The sequence below is a fragment of the Aquila chrysaetos genome, chromosome 10 (genome assembly GCF_900496995.4).
Source record: "Aquila chrysaetos chrysaetos chromosome 10, bAquChr1.4, whole genome shotgun sequence".
In the NCBI taxonomy this organism is placed as follows: Eukaryota; Metazoa; Chordata; class Aves; order Accipitriformes; family Accipitridae; genus Aquila; species Aquila chrysaetos.
Genome location: NC_044013.1, coordinates 18,063,176 through 18,080,591, shown reverse-complemented (window position 1 = coordinate 18,080,591; position 17,416 = coordinate 18,063,176). Strand labels below are relative to the sequence as shown.

The window sequence follows — 17,416 nt, the reverse complement described above, 5'->3', positions numbered from 1 at the left end:
ACCCATAGATATATGCTAAACCTTGGAACTCTGCAAATTCAGAAGGCCCAAGAATGCTTCTAACAGCAATAGAAAACCCTAGGGCTGACACTATTGGCCTGAGTGTGCAGTCCTGAGTAGCTGAGGTTGGGAAATCCTGAAGAAGTGCTACAAATAAGGACAAAAATAATATGACCACCCTTGTTTTTACACTGTTACTTATTTTGCAAATCCTTTGAAGGGGTATACTTAACAAACATGAGAACTGAGTTCTACTTTCATCTGCACCACAGTAGCTGATTTTTTTAAAAATAAACCCATAAACATTAGCTAAATAACTAGGTTTGCATAGTTTAATATGCAAAATTTCAAAGCATACATACCAATAAAATATTTATTCTATAAAGTAACTATAGCCTTGCGTTAAATAACAACAAAAACATATTTCTATATTCAGCACAAGAGTAGGTTGCCCAGACTGAATGTCATATGTCTGTCCTCAGAGGTATTCAAAACCCAAAGCCCTGAGCAGCCCTGAACAAAGCACCAAGCAACTGCGTTCTGAATTCAAGTATCAGAGCTTTACGCAAAGCACCAGAGTAGATGGCCTCCTGAGATCCCTTCCAACCTATGTCACTCTATGACTCGATCACACAACACTCCATGGATTTTATTGGCATTGGTATTTATCCTTTGACTGCATTGAATAAAAGGTCAAAACCACAAATGATTTGGATTTGTGCAGCTGTTCCACATAGATCAGTAGAATTACCTATTTATACTACAGTTGAATATGGCCTATGAAATAAGTAAGTCAAAGGGCTTTGCATATATACATCCATATATTTTCTGGCTTGGTCAGCTTGAATCAAACAGTCAGACTTAAGACATGTGAAAGCCTTACCTGGAACTACACACCAAATGAAACTATTAATAAAGCCAACAGAAAAGAAATTTCTGAGACTTGAGAATTAATTTAACCAAACTATGCCCTTGGCATCAATCTAACCAAATATGCACAAAAGCTTTTGCAGTTACTGAACAGAGAGCCATCCTAGGGTTACCTGCACTTTTATTGTAGGGTATTTCTTTAGCCATGTTGGTTCCTAAACCTGTTCAGATTTAATTAGATTGCAGGATGCCCTATCAAAGGCAGTCAGCAGGTAAACTGCCCAGGGCCCAAAGTCATACTCAACTCACTGACCACCAAGCTTAATCAGAACTGTTCTCTATACAAATTGTGTACCTCAGCAAGCACAGATAATTAGGCAGAAAATTAAGGTCAGGATGTTAGACATTTCATAAGCTTCCTCAGAACTCAAGATAGGGGAGTCAAATATAGAGCCTCTAGACACCACACTACAGGCTTGTTGATGTGGCAGATGAAGAAACAGGAAGGCCCTCAGACTTCTAGAAACCAAGAGTGTACTGACATTAGTAAAGAAATATGCTTTCTGTTCTTTCTTGAGTTTTGAGACTCGGACTCAGTAAAAGGATTTTACTCTGGTGTAAAGGTGAGATGCTTCAACAAAATGAGAAGCTCTCTGGTAAGTCTGGAGCAATGTTAGAGGAATCATGGAATATCTCAAGTTGGAAGGGATCCGTAAGGATCAATATCAAACAGCATAAAGCATTGCCCCAGTTATCAACCTGACCTATAACTGAGTAAACTCCACATCCTTAGAAGAGCATCTAACCAGTTTAAATTTATCAAAATACTGCAGAAGATGATGGGGTACACATTTGTGGTATATAAAAATAGGACAAGATTTTTGAATTTGAAGGTCTTCGTGTTTGACTTCTTGTATGGACAAATACAAGAAATCAAACACAAAGACCTTCAAATTCTGAAAGCCAGAAGTGACTGGCAGCATGCCAAAATAAAAAATAATACATTTCATAGAATTATACTTACATTTTTTGCCGTCATGTCAGACAATATTGCTTTATATTCCGTAAAACCATCAGATACCCCTCTTCATCTTCACAGAATCTTTAAAATGAACATCCTGTAAGAAAGTTAATAAAATATCTTAGTAAAATATATTTTCAGTTACCTTTCTAGCTGAAACCCTGCATCGCCAAAGGATAGATTTTTTTTTTTTTTTTTAACTTTTTGATAAAAATCAATCACAATAGTCAGGTTCTGCACGGATACTAGAAATGTACGTTGCTGGGAACAGACAGAGATGTAATCTTATATATAAGGCCCAACTTACATAAAGACCTAAGTATATTAATGTGCTAGCAAAGCATGTCATACCATTACTAAAGTATTGTAATTAAAACCATGCAATCATTTGCATCTAATGCAGATTGACTCTAAAAACTGGAAGTGAATTAATTCTCTCCATTGTGTCTTTAGCCTCCAACAACACAGAAAGCTTCTAATTCCCTCGCTGCAGCCGTCCAAAGACCTTGATAAAAAGTGGGAAATACTATGAAATGTACATACACAGCAAACATTAAGTATTTTTAGGAAACATCCAAGAAAAAACATTTCAGTTTAAACTCATCTTTTAAATATTTTCAGGCTTTTTTATTAACCCTATGTATTTAGAATTGTAATATTAGAATTCCATGAAAAGACAAACATTTTAGTATACTGAAAAATACTTAAAGTGACTTCTTTTTTAAATCAAAGCTTCCAGAAGTCTTACAGAAAACAGAAGAAAACAAGTTACAAATCAACACTGGCAGCACAAACCATTTTAAACATAGAATTAACCTGACAAAGCATTTAAGAACTTCAGAAGTACTTATAAGCACTACTTGCTGTTAAAAAATGGACTACTGAAGACATCTGAATTACGCTTGGATGTATAAGAGAGGGAGAACTGTTCACACTTTCAAGTGTGGAATTAATCCAGCAAAATCTTTTGGAAGATGCCTGAACTAGTTACCAAATATGAGTCGCAACTATTTACAGCAGAACTCACCAGCTACAAAAGCAGAGTGCAACTCATGCTATTTCCTCTGTATTTTAACCTATGCAAAGTTTGAGAACGGCCAGCGTCTTCACCTCTCTTTTAGAAAAGTGCCCAAAATTGTTGCAGTAGTGTGCACAGCTAATGGTGGAACTCTACCATCACTACATTAGTGGTTTTGAACAATCCAGAAGAATTTTAAATTCTAGGATGTTTCTATAGATTTCTTCGTTTATTCAGACATCTTATCAATTAAACTGTTATTAGAGATAGTGGAAAAACATTTTATTCAACTTAGAGGTGTTCTCCATTTCCTGTTGAATGAGTTATATTTATCTTCCTTAGTGCCTCAATTTATTGCAGCCATAATTAAGCAGTTACTCCAGCATGTGAACACCACACAATTCTGCTACTAAGACATTCTCCCATGAAAACTTCTAAGTTTTAGTTTCACAACAAAACATCCAAGAAAATAAGAAGCATTTTTGTCTGCCTTCAAAGAGGACACTACAGAGAGATATCTATTCACACCCTGGAGAAAGGGGCTACTGGATCTGCGTAGCAATCCTAAAACCTGAAGAAGAGCTGCAGAAAAGCCATAAAGCTACAGTGGTCATGGCAAAGAGCAAATACTGAATCCTTGCATTGCATCTGAAAATTATGATTTATGTGCCTTTTCTTTTTCCACCTTCCTCCTCCTTCCACACAAACTCTCCAAATACATCATCTGGAGCTCTGGCCAAAACTCATGATGCAGCCTGACCTCCCTCTCTTGCTTTAAGAGGCTTTACAAGTAATTTACTCAAATAAAATGTTGTGAAGAACACATTAGCTAAGCAGTTTTAACCTGTTTACAGAGAAGCAAACTAGTTTCATCTTTGACAAGTTATTTGCTGTCAAGCTTAGTGATCCAGAAGGTATTGTCCCTAAACTATTACAGTCCTTTGCCACAATGCTCTTCAGCCAGTACGAACAGTTGGTATTCTTCCAGCTTTATGAACACATTTTGTCAAGCTCAAGAAGCCAGACTTTGTGACCCCACCATCTGCCATGACCTCTTGTCAGGTTCAGACAAAAGAACCAACACAGATGGCCTCAAAATGGAGATTCTCTTCATTCCCAATTGCCGTTTGACAGCTTGCACCACACAGATAGAGAAACATAAAACTCAACCTTTTTGTTCTTTAGCTGGTTTCTACTGAAATGAAGCTGCATAAAGACAGATTTAGAGCTCAAAGCACATGAGACACAAAGATTGCTTTATTTGAACTAAGGTTGTCCCTTCATAATCTGAGCCTTGGTTTATAATCCACTCCCATAATTTTGCCTTTTGGTGAAATATCGTATGGTACAGTAAGCCAACCGAACTGACTTTGTAAACTTTGAGTTGTAGTTTCTCCTAGAACATATGTTGCCTAATCACTTATGCCAATGACATTAAAAAGCCAGTTCGGGCATTAAATTTACAAAATCCCAGATAATCAAGCTCTAGTTACAACAAAACAGTACAAGAGTGTTTATCTGTACCTATTCTCGTTACAAGTTAAAATCCAATCTATTCTGAAGATTCAGTGATACTGAAGCTGAATCCCAGTACAAGAAACAACACAAAACAGAAAACAGTTATCTGCAGAAAAATATTATATTCCTTCATAGGTTTATTTTCTATGGTCCAAAGTCTTATTTTTAAATTATCCCTTTATAGATACACATACTAGCTAAAACCCAATAGTAGACAGAATAAAGCCCTGTACCATAACAGTCTATTTTCTGCCCCTGAAAATTAAGCTTTACCAAACTTCTTATCAGTACTTTACATATCACACCTTCACGTAGCCAAGCACCACACAAAGATTCTCCCCAGTCCCAGAGGCCACTTCTACTTCACAACAGAAAGTATTGTTTATGTAAGTATTACACCAGTATTAAACAGCTACAAATTAAGACAACTATTCGACAGTCACTTAAATTGTTATGATGAAAAGTCTTCATGGAACACAGAAAAAATTGTAGAGATAGTTTAGTATACTGGAATGATTTTATCATCACCAAGGTGTGGTTTTTTCATTTACTTGATCAAGAGTATTGCAAAGTGAAAATTATTCCAAGTAACTGGGTCAGCTAAGAGGAAAGAAAGTGTCATCAGTTTCAAGAAAAAGAAGCCTGTATAACACCAGCCTTTCCACCAGAAATTAGTTTATAGTCTTCACACCCCTCTCCATACTACTAACTTTCAAGCTACGGTACTACAAGGCTGATTTCAGAAGACAGCAGTAACAAGAAGATTCCTTATTAATCAGTACAAGCTCAGTTTTAAACCACTAATTTATGCACAGCATCTACATGGATTAGACCACCTGTTATACATATGTTGCTTCATTGCGTCTCAGTTTTCAGACCAGTAAAATTTCAAGATTACAAAGTACTTATCAGAAACCCACCTGCTCCCAGGAAGTGTTTCCCCATCTTGTTCCTAAAAAACATTACAATATCCAACTCCTTTTTGAAGCAATTGAGATAAAAAAGGACCAACTTTAGTGAAAGCATCTGTATGTACTAGTCAGATTAATTTCTTAGTACCCCCAGAAACAGAAATACAACTTTGTTACCAAATTTCTGAAATTTAAATTACAGATTTTCCATCTCTATAAGAAAATTCATTGATTTGTCAACATTTTTCCTGAGTCCTCTTCAGATGCCTTAGTCCCAGTTTTATCCCTTATCTAAATATACAAGAAATAAATTTGGTCTACAAACTGCAAAAGACAGGAATACCCATGTCCATATAACATCCAGCTTGTCACTTAACGAAGAACTTCAAAAAGCCAACCAAGAGGTGTATTCAACAAGTCACACACACAGAGTGGGAAATAAGTCATCATCTTCAGTTATGACACAGTAATTTTTATTTTGAAAATAATATTAGAAAGTAGCTCTTAGGAAACATTTTAAAGGAATCCCACCATGATGTGCATGATGAAGGTCTTGCAGGTACTACAACTTATTTTTCCAGCTTTTACTGTGAGCAACTGTATGCCTTCAAAAAGGCCCTAGTAAATGACAGACAAGGTGATTAGAGAGACTGAACAAAGGAAATCAAAGTGACTTGACTGCTAAATGATATTAGGAGTTTTTAACAAAATAAAATCACTTGACAAGAGTAGAGAGTTTAAAAGCTTCATCGTTTAATCATTTTTAGGTGACTTAAAAGACTGCAACCTATGACTCCAAAGTATAGAAGTTTTCACTACTACATGACACAAAAACGGAATGAGCACTACTGCTTTAAACCAAGATACAAATGAAGATATAACTACATGAACCTAATTTGAAAGTGAAGATCTCATCTTGTAGTTTGGGGGAGCCAGCTGACACACAAGAAATCAGAGGGAACAAAACCAAGTAAGTACCTACAATTGACCAGGTTCTCCTATGTTGCTGTGACTGAGCAAAATGCCAATGTGTCATCAGAACAAATTAAGTGACACCTCCTGACAACAGCAGTAATTATGACTCAAGTTTACACAGTACAAAGAACCTGGAAAAACAGACAAGGCCTACATGCAAGTTCAATTAGCATAAACTGTAGCACTTAAGCTATATAATGAACAACAACATTTAGCGTTGTTTGCTAAAAGCATGTTGGGGGAATATCCCTTTAAGGATTTCATGCAGCATATATTGAGGCAACAAATTAATCAGTTCCCTTTCAATATTCTCGGACTTGATCCCACATGCTATATACCCATTACTCCCACTACTTGCCATATTTACTCTCACTGTTGTACATATTATTAAATGACTAGCAAAAGCACTGTTGATGGAGGCTACCAAGTATCTTGAATCCCGGAGATGAAAACAGGTCTGAGTGATGTACAAGAGACAAGAACACACAACACAGTAATAAAATCCAAAGCTGTAATCAAACTCTCCCCTAGATGGAAGTGCCCAAAGTTTCCATGCGCTTAACTACACTGCTGAGACTCAAGTTCTGCTGCTTGTCCGGTCCTGACAGTGCTGAGACCCAAATCCCATCAACTTGGAACTAGATATTCCTTCCCTCAAGGAACTCAGTTTCTTAGGCATGCTCTTAGACATGCCCAATGTCATGCAAGTACTAGCAGTAAACTACATGTCTAAGAATAGGAGCAGCACTCGTGGTTTATTTCAAAATCAATGAGGTAAAGCATGTCCCTTATTGCTCAATTAAGGAGGACGTTACATTAAACATGTGGAATAATTCCCAAGTACTTGAACCTTTGAAGGCTCTTTTAATTCCCCAAACCAGCTTACTGTCATTCAAGATAAAGTATGTAGGGCTTGACATCAGAACAGTGGATAACATTCATGCAGCACTTAAAAAAGTAAGATCTAAAATTTCTTTTTGAGTTTTATAAACAACTTTTATCAGCACAGATATGCACAGATACATTTGGAATTAACAGAAATTTAGCTGCAGTTCTTTTAAGTACACAATCTATTCTATAAGCTCACCTTTTGTTCTCTAACTAGGTTTCTAGCCCAGAGTATTTTTCCATAGCTGACTACTATATAGGGAACAACATTTGGGAGTCTACTGCTTCAGTGGAAAGAGGCAGGTACAACTTCCTTTCAAAGTAAAAAGCACACTGTATTTTCACAAACATATTTTTGCCTTCAGAAATTTCATTTTAGCAACAGATCAGCATTTGAAAAAAAAATGTAGTGATTTATATGAATGACTAAAATATCTCAGTAAGACAGTCTTTGTGCATTGCCAGTAATACATTAGCTCCTCTTTCAATTAAGCTCAGCTGAAAAGAGCATCTTTTTGACTACTGAGATTTCATACAAGCTTCTTGCTACCACCAGCTCACATACTGTGTGATACATCAGAGAATGCTCTAGATATTAATCTGGTCTTGTAATGAGTTTTAATTTTGAGATTTTAAAATTTCCAGAGTTATCAGTACATTGACAAATACATGGAACAGTTTAACCATCCTGTTGAGATACACTTTTGTCTACACCCCACAGCTGGAAGGATCTTAACATCCAATGAAATGAAGATAATTTTACATTTGCATTTAATTGAAGATCACTAAGTTATACAGAGATAAAGAACTTGATGATGGAGAGAGTCTTAGTAACTATTTCCTAAATTTTCCTTAAAATTTGCTAATTTAATTTTAATTTAAAGCCATTAACTGTACTCTTGCATGGATTGAAAATTATGACAGTATTCACTCAAGGGTGAAGGTTACAAAAAATTTCATACTTCTTTAGTTATAATTCAGTACAAAGGCAAAAAGGGATTTTTGTAGCGATGCACAAGCTCTCAAATACTGATTACAGCATACACAATTACCTAAAAGGTACAATTCCATGAAACAAGTTGCACTGATGTAAGATCCTACCCCTGCTATCATTGCTAAAAGGGATCTTCCACTTTTCCCTACTTCTTCCACTTTCCATTCCTTCCCCACACCACATGGTCTCAACTCCCATTTCTACCTGACCCCCTCAGTGAGCCAATTTAGTTCTAATACTGTCAGAATAGCAACAATGGGGCTGAAAGGGGGAAGAAGGAAGTTTTCCATATGCTGCAACCCACTGACAGCTCAGATGACTATCTAGGCCTGTGCACAGGACAGGACAAGGTTTAGCAAGCTGTTTCATCAGTTCAGTCTGGTTTGCAGAATAGCATCGTGACACCATTTCTGAAAAAAAGCATTTATGATCTCCTGAAAATTTACTTAGGCGTCAAAATGTCACAAAAGGTTGGATATGGTTTGTTTGTATGAAGACTACTCCATGCTTTTGAAGAGTTCACTGGAGTGTATGCATGCTTCAAAAATCCATTAGGAAGAAGGGGGATGTTTTGTCTAGAGATCATAGGTTTCCCAATTTCTTAAACAGCAAGAAGCAGGACAAGTAATTTGCTTTTGACAGACAGCAGAAGCCTGCTGTTATACAGAATCAATACACAGCTTGCAATTTTATCAGTTGTATGTATGAAGTTACTGATTTAAAAAAAAAGTTTAAATGTATTTGCTATTGTAAGTTGAATTTTAAATAAACTGAAGCTTACGACAATTGGATTGCACATTTAAGAGAACAGAAATACATTTCTCAAGTTTCTCAAGTGTCAAGGTCAAGATGATAATGAAGGGAAAAGTCACCTAACTCTTTCCTTACAATAAATGGAGAGCCTGTGCACACAAAAGCTTTTGATTTCACTCTGGGGACATAAGCTCACTTTCACTTGCAGTTCCTAATCTCATTCGTTATTATTGGTCATGTTGCCACCATAATTTCTATTACAGGTCCATTAAAGTTATTCTGGTAATTACAAATACTGCTCACATGGAAAAAGTTTAATACTTTGATGACCGTTACGGTTCACAAGTGACTTAATATGTTAATGCCTTGGCATTCACAAGCCTTAATGAGCAAATACTGATACATTTTCTTTAAGAGCTGCTACTGAGTTGAAGAATTCATCTATACAACTTCACTAAAAGTTCATAGTCTTAAAGACAGCATGTACCTGTAGCAACGTGCCAATTTCATTTTGAACATATGACCTTATTTTTCTTGATTTTTTCCACTTACATCTTGGGCTGAAACTCCCAATAACAAAACAGTGAATGAAAATGGTCACTTATTCACGCATGACACATCTGCTAACACCTACCATGGGGAAATAGATTATGAGTTCCTATCAAAGCAACCTTTTCATGCACCCTGGCAGATGAAATAGTCACCCAACAGAGGTTAGTAAGGGGCTCTGTTGAACAAAAAAACTAAAGAGGCTGTAAGACAGAACTGAATCATTTACTATTCCCACCCAAACCGAGACAAACCTGGCAGCAACAGGAACCTGATGAAACAGGAGAAACCTGACTTGCCAAACAGAGGAGCATGCCCTAACTTCCACAGGAAAAAAAATAAATTAAGTTGCAAGACCAGAATTACATTCACAAATGGACTTCAGTCTATAGAAGTTAACAAAAAATTTCATATTCAGGACACAGGCACTCCATTCACTGTCAGGAAAGAATCAGCTATCTATGAATAGGAGAAGCATAATCTCAACTACCATCACTGCTTCCTCTTACCACTGTTTGTGTAAAACATGATGGTCAGGGCACGTCTTACTGATTGAAATAATGTAAAACCAGTCAAAAGGAAAGGAACGTCACCTTTATAAAATGGTTTATTTCTAGAAGCTGTGTTAACCAATACCACGTTTAGAAGTTTTGTGTAAAACTTGGCTGCTCACATCTATCAAATATCCTAAGGACTGTAAACCAAGACGATCACAATGCCACAATGATTCTGGATAGTGCCTTCAAAGATACCTCTAAAGGAGCCCCCTCTGCAATTCATGCTTAAGTGATTTGGGAAGTTAACAATATCAAGTTGTCCTCTACCCCTCTTTTAAAAGTTATCACCAAGTCAGAATAAAGTTGTGCCCACACCTGAATTGCTGCAGTTCACAACCAAGTGTACTAACAAAAACAAACGTTAATCTTTTTCCAGCTTAGTTTCAGTCTCTATTGTGACAGCCAATACTAAATGTGAGCTGGCTAAAGCATTATTTTATCACCAAGTCAGTGCTGCAAAAATCTAAAAATTTCCATAGGTTTCAGTAAAGATAAATGTTCTCAAAAGTAGCTTCAGTAGGATTTTGCGGATTGCGGATTTTGCAAACCGTGTTCTGAAAGGCAAAGAGTTTCTTCAACAGTACTAAGTGAATAGCTAGATCTAGGAGAAGTTATTTCCAAATATCATCCGTTTTCATTTAATTACTATTCTGTATTTCACTAGAAACATGGTATGCTAGAAAGCTGTGCTTTTGTTACAGATTGTACTAATGCATATATTACTATACACATTATTGGCATGTACTATATTAGAATATATTATAATATACAGTAGTCTTACAAACTGAACTATCATAGGCATACAGTTTCATTTGCTTAGACTGATTTTTACGCTATTAATATTGGAAAGTATAAAAGTAAACTTCAACTGTCTCTAAGACCTTTATTGGAAACTATCACTGCACACATGAAATCAGTCAAAGGAGCAAAAAAGTTCCTTTAATGAAACTATAACAGTAAGATCACTTCCTACTGCCTCACCTTCTTGCAAAAGAGCTGTAGTCTACACATCAAATAACAGGGGCAAAAAAAAAGAGAATTAATTTCATTCTAATACTGGATGTTACAAAAAACACATGAAGAATCAAACCAGGAAGTTGTTATAAACTATCACTCCCTACCACACCCGTGCCTTTTTACAATATTTCCTAGCATATACCTAGATTTTCAGATCCCACAACAGGTATTTATACTATCAGCTTTGACATAGTATGTGTACTATATTACCACACCAAGACATTTGGATTGTTTTCCATTGAATACCTAAAATTTTATTATAAGCCTGTCTGATTCCAGTGGCTTCTTGGCTTTGCACACATGAACTCCACAAGTCTATTTCCTTGCACCAGACTAGACAGTTTATTTTCCCTAATTTAAGATTCACTGTTCATTCATGAGTAGTCATGTCCTCTGAATGTAATTGGAAAGGCAGAGGAGAAATTCTTAATCATTACACCAAGAAGTATGTAGAAAAAGCAAACAATTTAAGAAATTGTCGCTTATTAAAGTCAACCCTAAGAATACTATTTTAAGGTAGCACATCAAGAGAAATGCAGTTCCAGGAACTGAATTAGTCCAGCTGTAACTAAAGAACTCATTCTGCTCCACATTAGGATGCATAAGTTTAACTATTACTTTCTACACAGTGTGGGCTGCAGCTTCCCTCCTCTAACCACATCAGGTTACTGTTCTTCTATTGCTTTTAGAGATTTGCACTAAACTTTCCTGTAGGCACAGTGAAGAGGTCTGCACATCTAAACTGAGTAACATTATAAATTCTTGAAGGGGATGGAAAGTTGGAATTTTGGTTCCTGCTTTTTCGCTAAACCTATAACAACACTTTTAGCCAAAGCCACCGAAAGATTTTCACTGTGAGGGTGCTCGCAACTGTCCAGGAAGTAGGTCCAGATGCACAAAAGGCCCCTACCAGTAGTGTCCAACATATACAAGAGCAGACGAAGATAAAAAGATTCTCCTGTAGTACTGACATCCCTTGCAAAACAGCACTGTGCCTTTTGCCCAGCTTAATTGTTTGGCCTATCCCCTTTACACTGGATAGCTGCTGTCAAGTTACTGTATTGAAAACTGTACCTTATCACTTTGTAAAGCGAGGGTACCATCAGAACCCTCTGCAGCAATAAAGAGCATTCCTACCAGTGGTGTATGTTTTCTGTAAAGTTAATTACATCAATATAGTATAAGTCCAAATGGTTTCTTTTTGTTGTGTTACAATAGCGATTTGTGTACAAACAGGAAGTGGTTAAAAGAAAGCCCAATAATTTGACAGTGAAATAAGATCACTCTTAAATTCACCCATGAGACAATCTTGCTAATATTTAATAATTTTCAGTTTTTTCCTTGCTATAGAACTAAATCATTTGACCTATTACTCCTTCTTCTTCTATAGGCACTAGACTCACTTCACAAGAAAGTTTTCAAAGGAGAATTTGTCCTTTTTTTCCCTCTTATGACCACCTCTTCTGCCAAGTCTTTTCTTTTCTATAATGCAAACTTCTCCTTACTCTTTCATGTTTCTTCAAAGTGCTGTAGTTAGCATCCTATATGCTATTTTGAACAGAAGTTCCTGAAACTCAGTACTTCACTAGTACAAAACATCTTTGCGTACACATAGCATTGGCACAAATATGGGCGGTGAAATACAGTTCTGCATTTGTTCTCTAACACTGGTCATCCGTCACAAGTCTTCGCCCCGTACATACAAATCACACATTTTTTGTGTAAGGCAAACTATAATAAAATGAACTAAAGTTAATTTGGGAAGGGTAAAGAAACAGAGAAAAATGTATTCATTTCTGTTTTAATAGCGTTAACTTATACTAGCACAAAATTATTTTTTAATCCAAGATTATATCAAGTTGCCATTAGTTACAACATCACACAACCTCCAATGTTTTGCCGTTTTCTATCAGCATATTTAAGCTACAACAGCGATAGTAGTTGGGGGGAAAAAAAACCCCAACCTATCAGCTGTTCTAAGTATTAATGAAGAGTCATCAAAATAACTGACTTCCAAATTATGAAAACTGACCAAGCGATAACTTTTTTAAATTTTGACACAGTATGTTAAATCGTATCAATTTAAACTATTCACTTTCTCTGTCATTCAAAAATTGACAGAGAAAACGAAAAGGCAAGTCCTTTCTACAGAGGCAAACAGCACAAGCTCCGATACATAACTCGGCATCATCCCTTTACTCCATGAGGGAGCACCCTCTCAGATGCGGTTTTCTTCCGCATTTCAGGGAAGTTTGCTTATTCCGCATTTTGCTCCTATTGTTCGCATTCTCAACTCCGAAAGACGGTATTTACATGCGGATTCACCTCTGCCGCGAAACCCTTTCTGCCGCAAGCCAGGGAAGGCCTGTAACTCAAAGGGCGCAGGAAGAGGCGTTCAATTAAGTTCTGTTGTCGTTGCTGTCGGACTAACCCCCTCCCGGTAAAACCCGCGAGTCAAAACAACGACGCTAGGAAGTTCAAGCTGTGCTCTGCACGGCCGCGAGCTTCGCCGGTCCCTTTCTGCACTCTAACCCCTCAAGGCGGGGGCCGGTCGCGCCCCCAGCCCCCAGCCCGCAGCCCCTTGCCCCGCCGCGGCAGCCAGCCGGGGCCGCCCCGCACAACACACGCCGCCGCCGCGCCGGCCCAGGCCCGCCGCTCTCAGCGCGCTCCCCACAATGGAGGAGAGGGTGACCCGGCAGCGCGCAGGGCGGCTGTCACCCGCCAGACGGGCACGCCGCCGCCCCGCGGCCGCCCGCAGGTGTCAGGCACCGGCTCGTCTCCCTCCCGGGGCGCGGGAGGCGCCCGCCGCCGCCGCCGCCTGCCCCGCGTGCGGCACGGCGAGGGCGGGGGGCGGCGACGGGACCGAGCCGCCAGACGGCGCGGGGGGGGGGGGGTGAGGGGGGGACGGCGGCGGCTGCCGCCGTTAAACGCCGCGGGGCGGGGGAAGCGGCGCCCCGGCCCGCCGGGAAGAAAGGCGCTGCCCCTCCCTCACGGCCCCGCGGCACCCCCCGCCCCGCCGCCCCCGGCTCCCCGCTCACCCGCAGGCCCGGCAGCGGCGAGGGAAGAGGGGGAGCGAAGGCGGCAGCGCGGGCCGGGCCTAGACAGCGGCGCTGAGGCGACGAGACGGCGACGGTCCCTTACCAGCCCCCGCGGCAGGGAGCCAGCCGCTCCGCCCGGCCCCGCGCGCCGACGACGCCTCTCGGCCGGGCCGGCGCCGCGCACCCGCCGCTCGCGAGGAGGCCCCGGAGACAGGAGCCCACCAGGGCCAGTCCGCGAGCCCCGACGCGCGGCGGCGAGAGCGCTCCCAGCGCCTCCAGCTCGGCCCCCGCCGCCCGCTCCCCCCCCCTCCCCGCGCCCGGCCCCACTCGCCGCCTCGCTCCTCCGCCGCGCCGTGCTCTGCCCGGGTCCTTCTCCCCCGCACAAGCTTGGCGGCGTCTGGCAACCGGCTGCGCCCATTGGCGGCCGCACCACGTGAGGTCAGGCGCCCTCCCCGCGCTATTGGCTCGATCCCGTGTGTGTACACACGCCACCCGCCAATCCACGGCGCGACGGCGAGGGGGCGGGGCGGAAGGGCGTGGTCGGCCGAGACCCTGGGCCGCCGCCGCCTCCCCTCACGGCCCCTGGGCGGCGCGCTCCGGCTGCCGGCGGGTGGCGGGGCCGCGGCGGCCGGCCGGTGCGGGCCGGGAGCGGGGGCCGGCCGCTGTGCGCGGGTGCGCACTCGCTGACAGCTCCAGCCGGCCGTACCTGCCCTCGCCGGCGCCCAGGTGCAGGCGCTGCCCTCCCGAGGCGGGGCGCTGCAAGTCGCTATGAAGGAACCTCTGTTTGTATTGATACACGGCGAACGGCGCCGCGGTGCCTGCAGACGCAGGCCTTGCCGGGCCGCGTCCCGCTGGCCTGAGCGGAGCTGGCGCGGTTGCGTCCTGGGGAGGCGAAGTTCAGCCCCGCCGCGGCTTCGGCCGCCTCAGGTGAAGGAACATCCCGCCCGTGGGGCGGGGAACCCGGCTGCGGGCGACCGGGACGGTATTCGGCAAACCTGGGACGCGGTTCCCTTCCTTAACGTGCCCTGCGACAGCGCCGTGACTTCCTTCCTGTGAAACAAAGGCTCTCTTGGCAAACAAAGAGGTGATGGTGCTGCCGAGCCGCTACCGCGCAGGGCGCGCGCCTCGCCCGCCGCCGCGTAACTTCTGCAGAGCCGCTGCTCGGAGGAGCGGGCGCTGCCGGACACAGCCCCGCGGCCCCGACGCCGAGCGGGAGGTGCAGGGCTCCGTAGTAAAGCTTCAAGAAGTATTTGCTTTCAGCATTTCCTTATCTTTTTACAAAATCGATTTCAACAAAGCGGGGTTAAGTATTCTTGTAGAGAGACTATGAGCAGAAAACACTCCTGGGAGTAAAAAAAAAAATAAAATCGGCACGAGTTCCATGCTAACAAACATCGCATCGTTGCTTTACGTCTGTCTCCTGTACGGCTAGGCACACATCCAAGGCACGCAGTAACCCATTTTTCAAATTTCTGTAACACAAACACCTTAATGCTACTGAGCAACCTGAGAAAACAAGGTTTATGTGGATGCAGAAACAACACTGTTTTAGAAACCGCTAGACCATACGCAAGAGTAGACCAAACATGTTAAACTTGTGTTTTTCTTGCTTTACAGACAACATTAAATGCTCTAGAAAGACATATTTGATCCTACCCCTTTACTAAAAAGGGATGAAACATCAAAAAGCACGTGTTCAGCCTGTAAAATAGAGTTCTTAAACGAAGGACTAAGGAAAACCATTAGCGAGCAAGAACTGTATGTTTACTTCAGTGGGATAGTTCCCAACCGAAAATCTAGCATGTGCCCAGGAATTTGCCAACTTTGTGGCTGTAGTTTCTTTTCATCCTCTATAAATACTTTTATCACATGCAACAAAACCTTCATCAATATTTGCAGTGTTGTGCAAGATACCTTCATGAAAGCATTAAAAAAAAAGACAAAAACGCAAACTATTGTGTATTCTCTTGGAGACCCCTCCAACAGGTACAATCACAATAGCTAACATAAAGCCAAACGAAGCATGCCCTGGCAGAAACGTAGAAGGCACGCGCTGCCTCAGAAAAGGAAGCAAAACAGAAGCAAACCAGGTTGGCTGGTTTATTGCACTATTCACAGTAAGTTACCTGAGCTAAACAAATACTTGAACTCAAACCCAGCTTCAGTAAAGACACTTACGCTTCAAATATCTCTCTCTAGTTCATTGGTTTATTTACTTTTCTGCAAGCAACACCGATGAACTGAAGTCAGATACTTGAACCGATTATGAACATGAAAAATAGGCATTTTAACCATGACGGAGAGAAACAGATGAAAGGTCGCTGCTGTAGTTTGCGTTTGCTTTCAACAGCAAACTGCAGAACAAGATGACTATAAATGTATACACTATTGAATTTGCTGAAACAATGATCAGTTTGCAGGAGGGTACCTATGCTACTGCTGTAACATTCTAAACCAATACATAGTCTTTCAGAACTTACACAAAGCCCAAACTTTATCCTGGAATGAGGGCTGCATTGAAAAACATCTTGGAATTGTTTTTTTAGACATGTTAAGGCATGGTTTGAACAGCTACTTGCAGTAAAACCTGCACTGCAGGAAGTTCTCATGTCTCCCTCCAGAAACGGTCAGTGGTCTCCCAGGTTTCCAACAACATCTTCCTCCTTCTGGCTGGTCAGAGCCTTTTCTGATCCCCCACCTTCCCCTTTCACATTACTTTTCAGTGGTAGGTAGTTTTACTGCTTTCTTGCCAACCCACAATCCCTGCTGTGATAACCTATACAAACACTAACCCAAAACAGCCTCCCTTTTCTCCTGCTGAACTCGGCCCCACTCCCTGTAAAACCTTAAACTAAAATGCTGCCCAACTTTTGGGTCACAGCACTACCATGTTCCCCAACTCAACCTGCAGTACTGACATACCTGTTTGTTTGAAGAGGGTATCATGACTTTGTACTTTTTGACTTGGACCAGGGAAGAACACAACCCCCGGGTCTATTCTAGGGCCCGCTGACTGGCAAGAAATGGTTGTTGGCTTTTTCCGCAAGGCTGGTGTTCAACTGGTAAGCCTCTCTGCTGTGCCCTGATCCTGGAAACAGTGGGACTAGTTGAAGGATCTTGCTACAGAGATTATACCAAAAAGAAGCCAGCAGGCTGAAACAGAAACTCGGTATTTTCCTTTCTTACTTCTTCTGACAGGAAAGCGAGTATAAATGCTCTTGTCAAAAACAGATGAGAGCAACTGAATTAATTTTACATAAAATTAGCTGCTATAGGAGAGAAGAAAACACTGCTTAAAAGAAAACAG

General features: G+C 41.4%; 1 protein-coding gene across 9 annotated transcripts in view; it reads right to left on the bottom strand.

The window, feature by feature from the left end:
* Nucleotides 1–14,408, bottom strand: part of TFDP2 (transcription factor Dp-2) — a 64,097-nt gene extending 49,689 nt beyond the window's left edge. For 2 of the 9 annotated variants that reach the window (XR_005933336.1, XR_005933337.1), the window contains exon 1: nucleotides 1,895–1,924. Coding sequence is in view for 5 of the 9 variants with exons in the window: in XM_030027878.2 (XP_029883738.1) it covers nucleotides 1,895–1,909 (15 nt within the window). In the remaining 4 variants the exon portion in view is untranslated. Of the gene's footprint in view, nucleotides 1–1,894; nucleotides 5,324–13,252; nucleotides 13,524–14,109 lie in introns of those variants that run through there. The other 7 variants (XM_030027878.2, XM_030027879.2, XM_030027888.2 and 4 more) reach the window with 7 other exon arrangements.
* Between the last annotated feature and the right edge of the window lie 3,008 nt (nucleotides 14,409–17,416).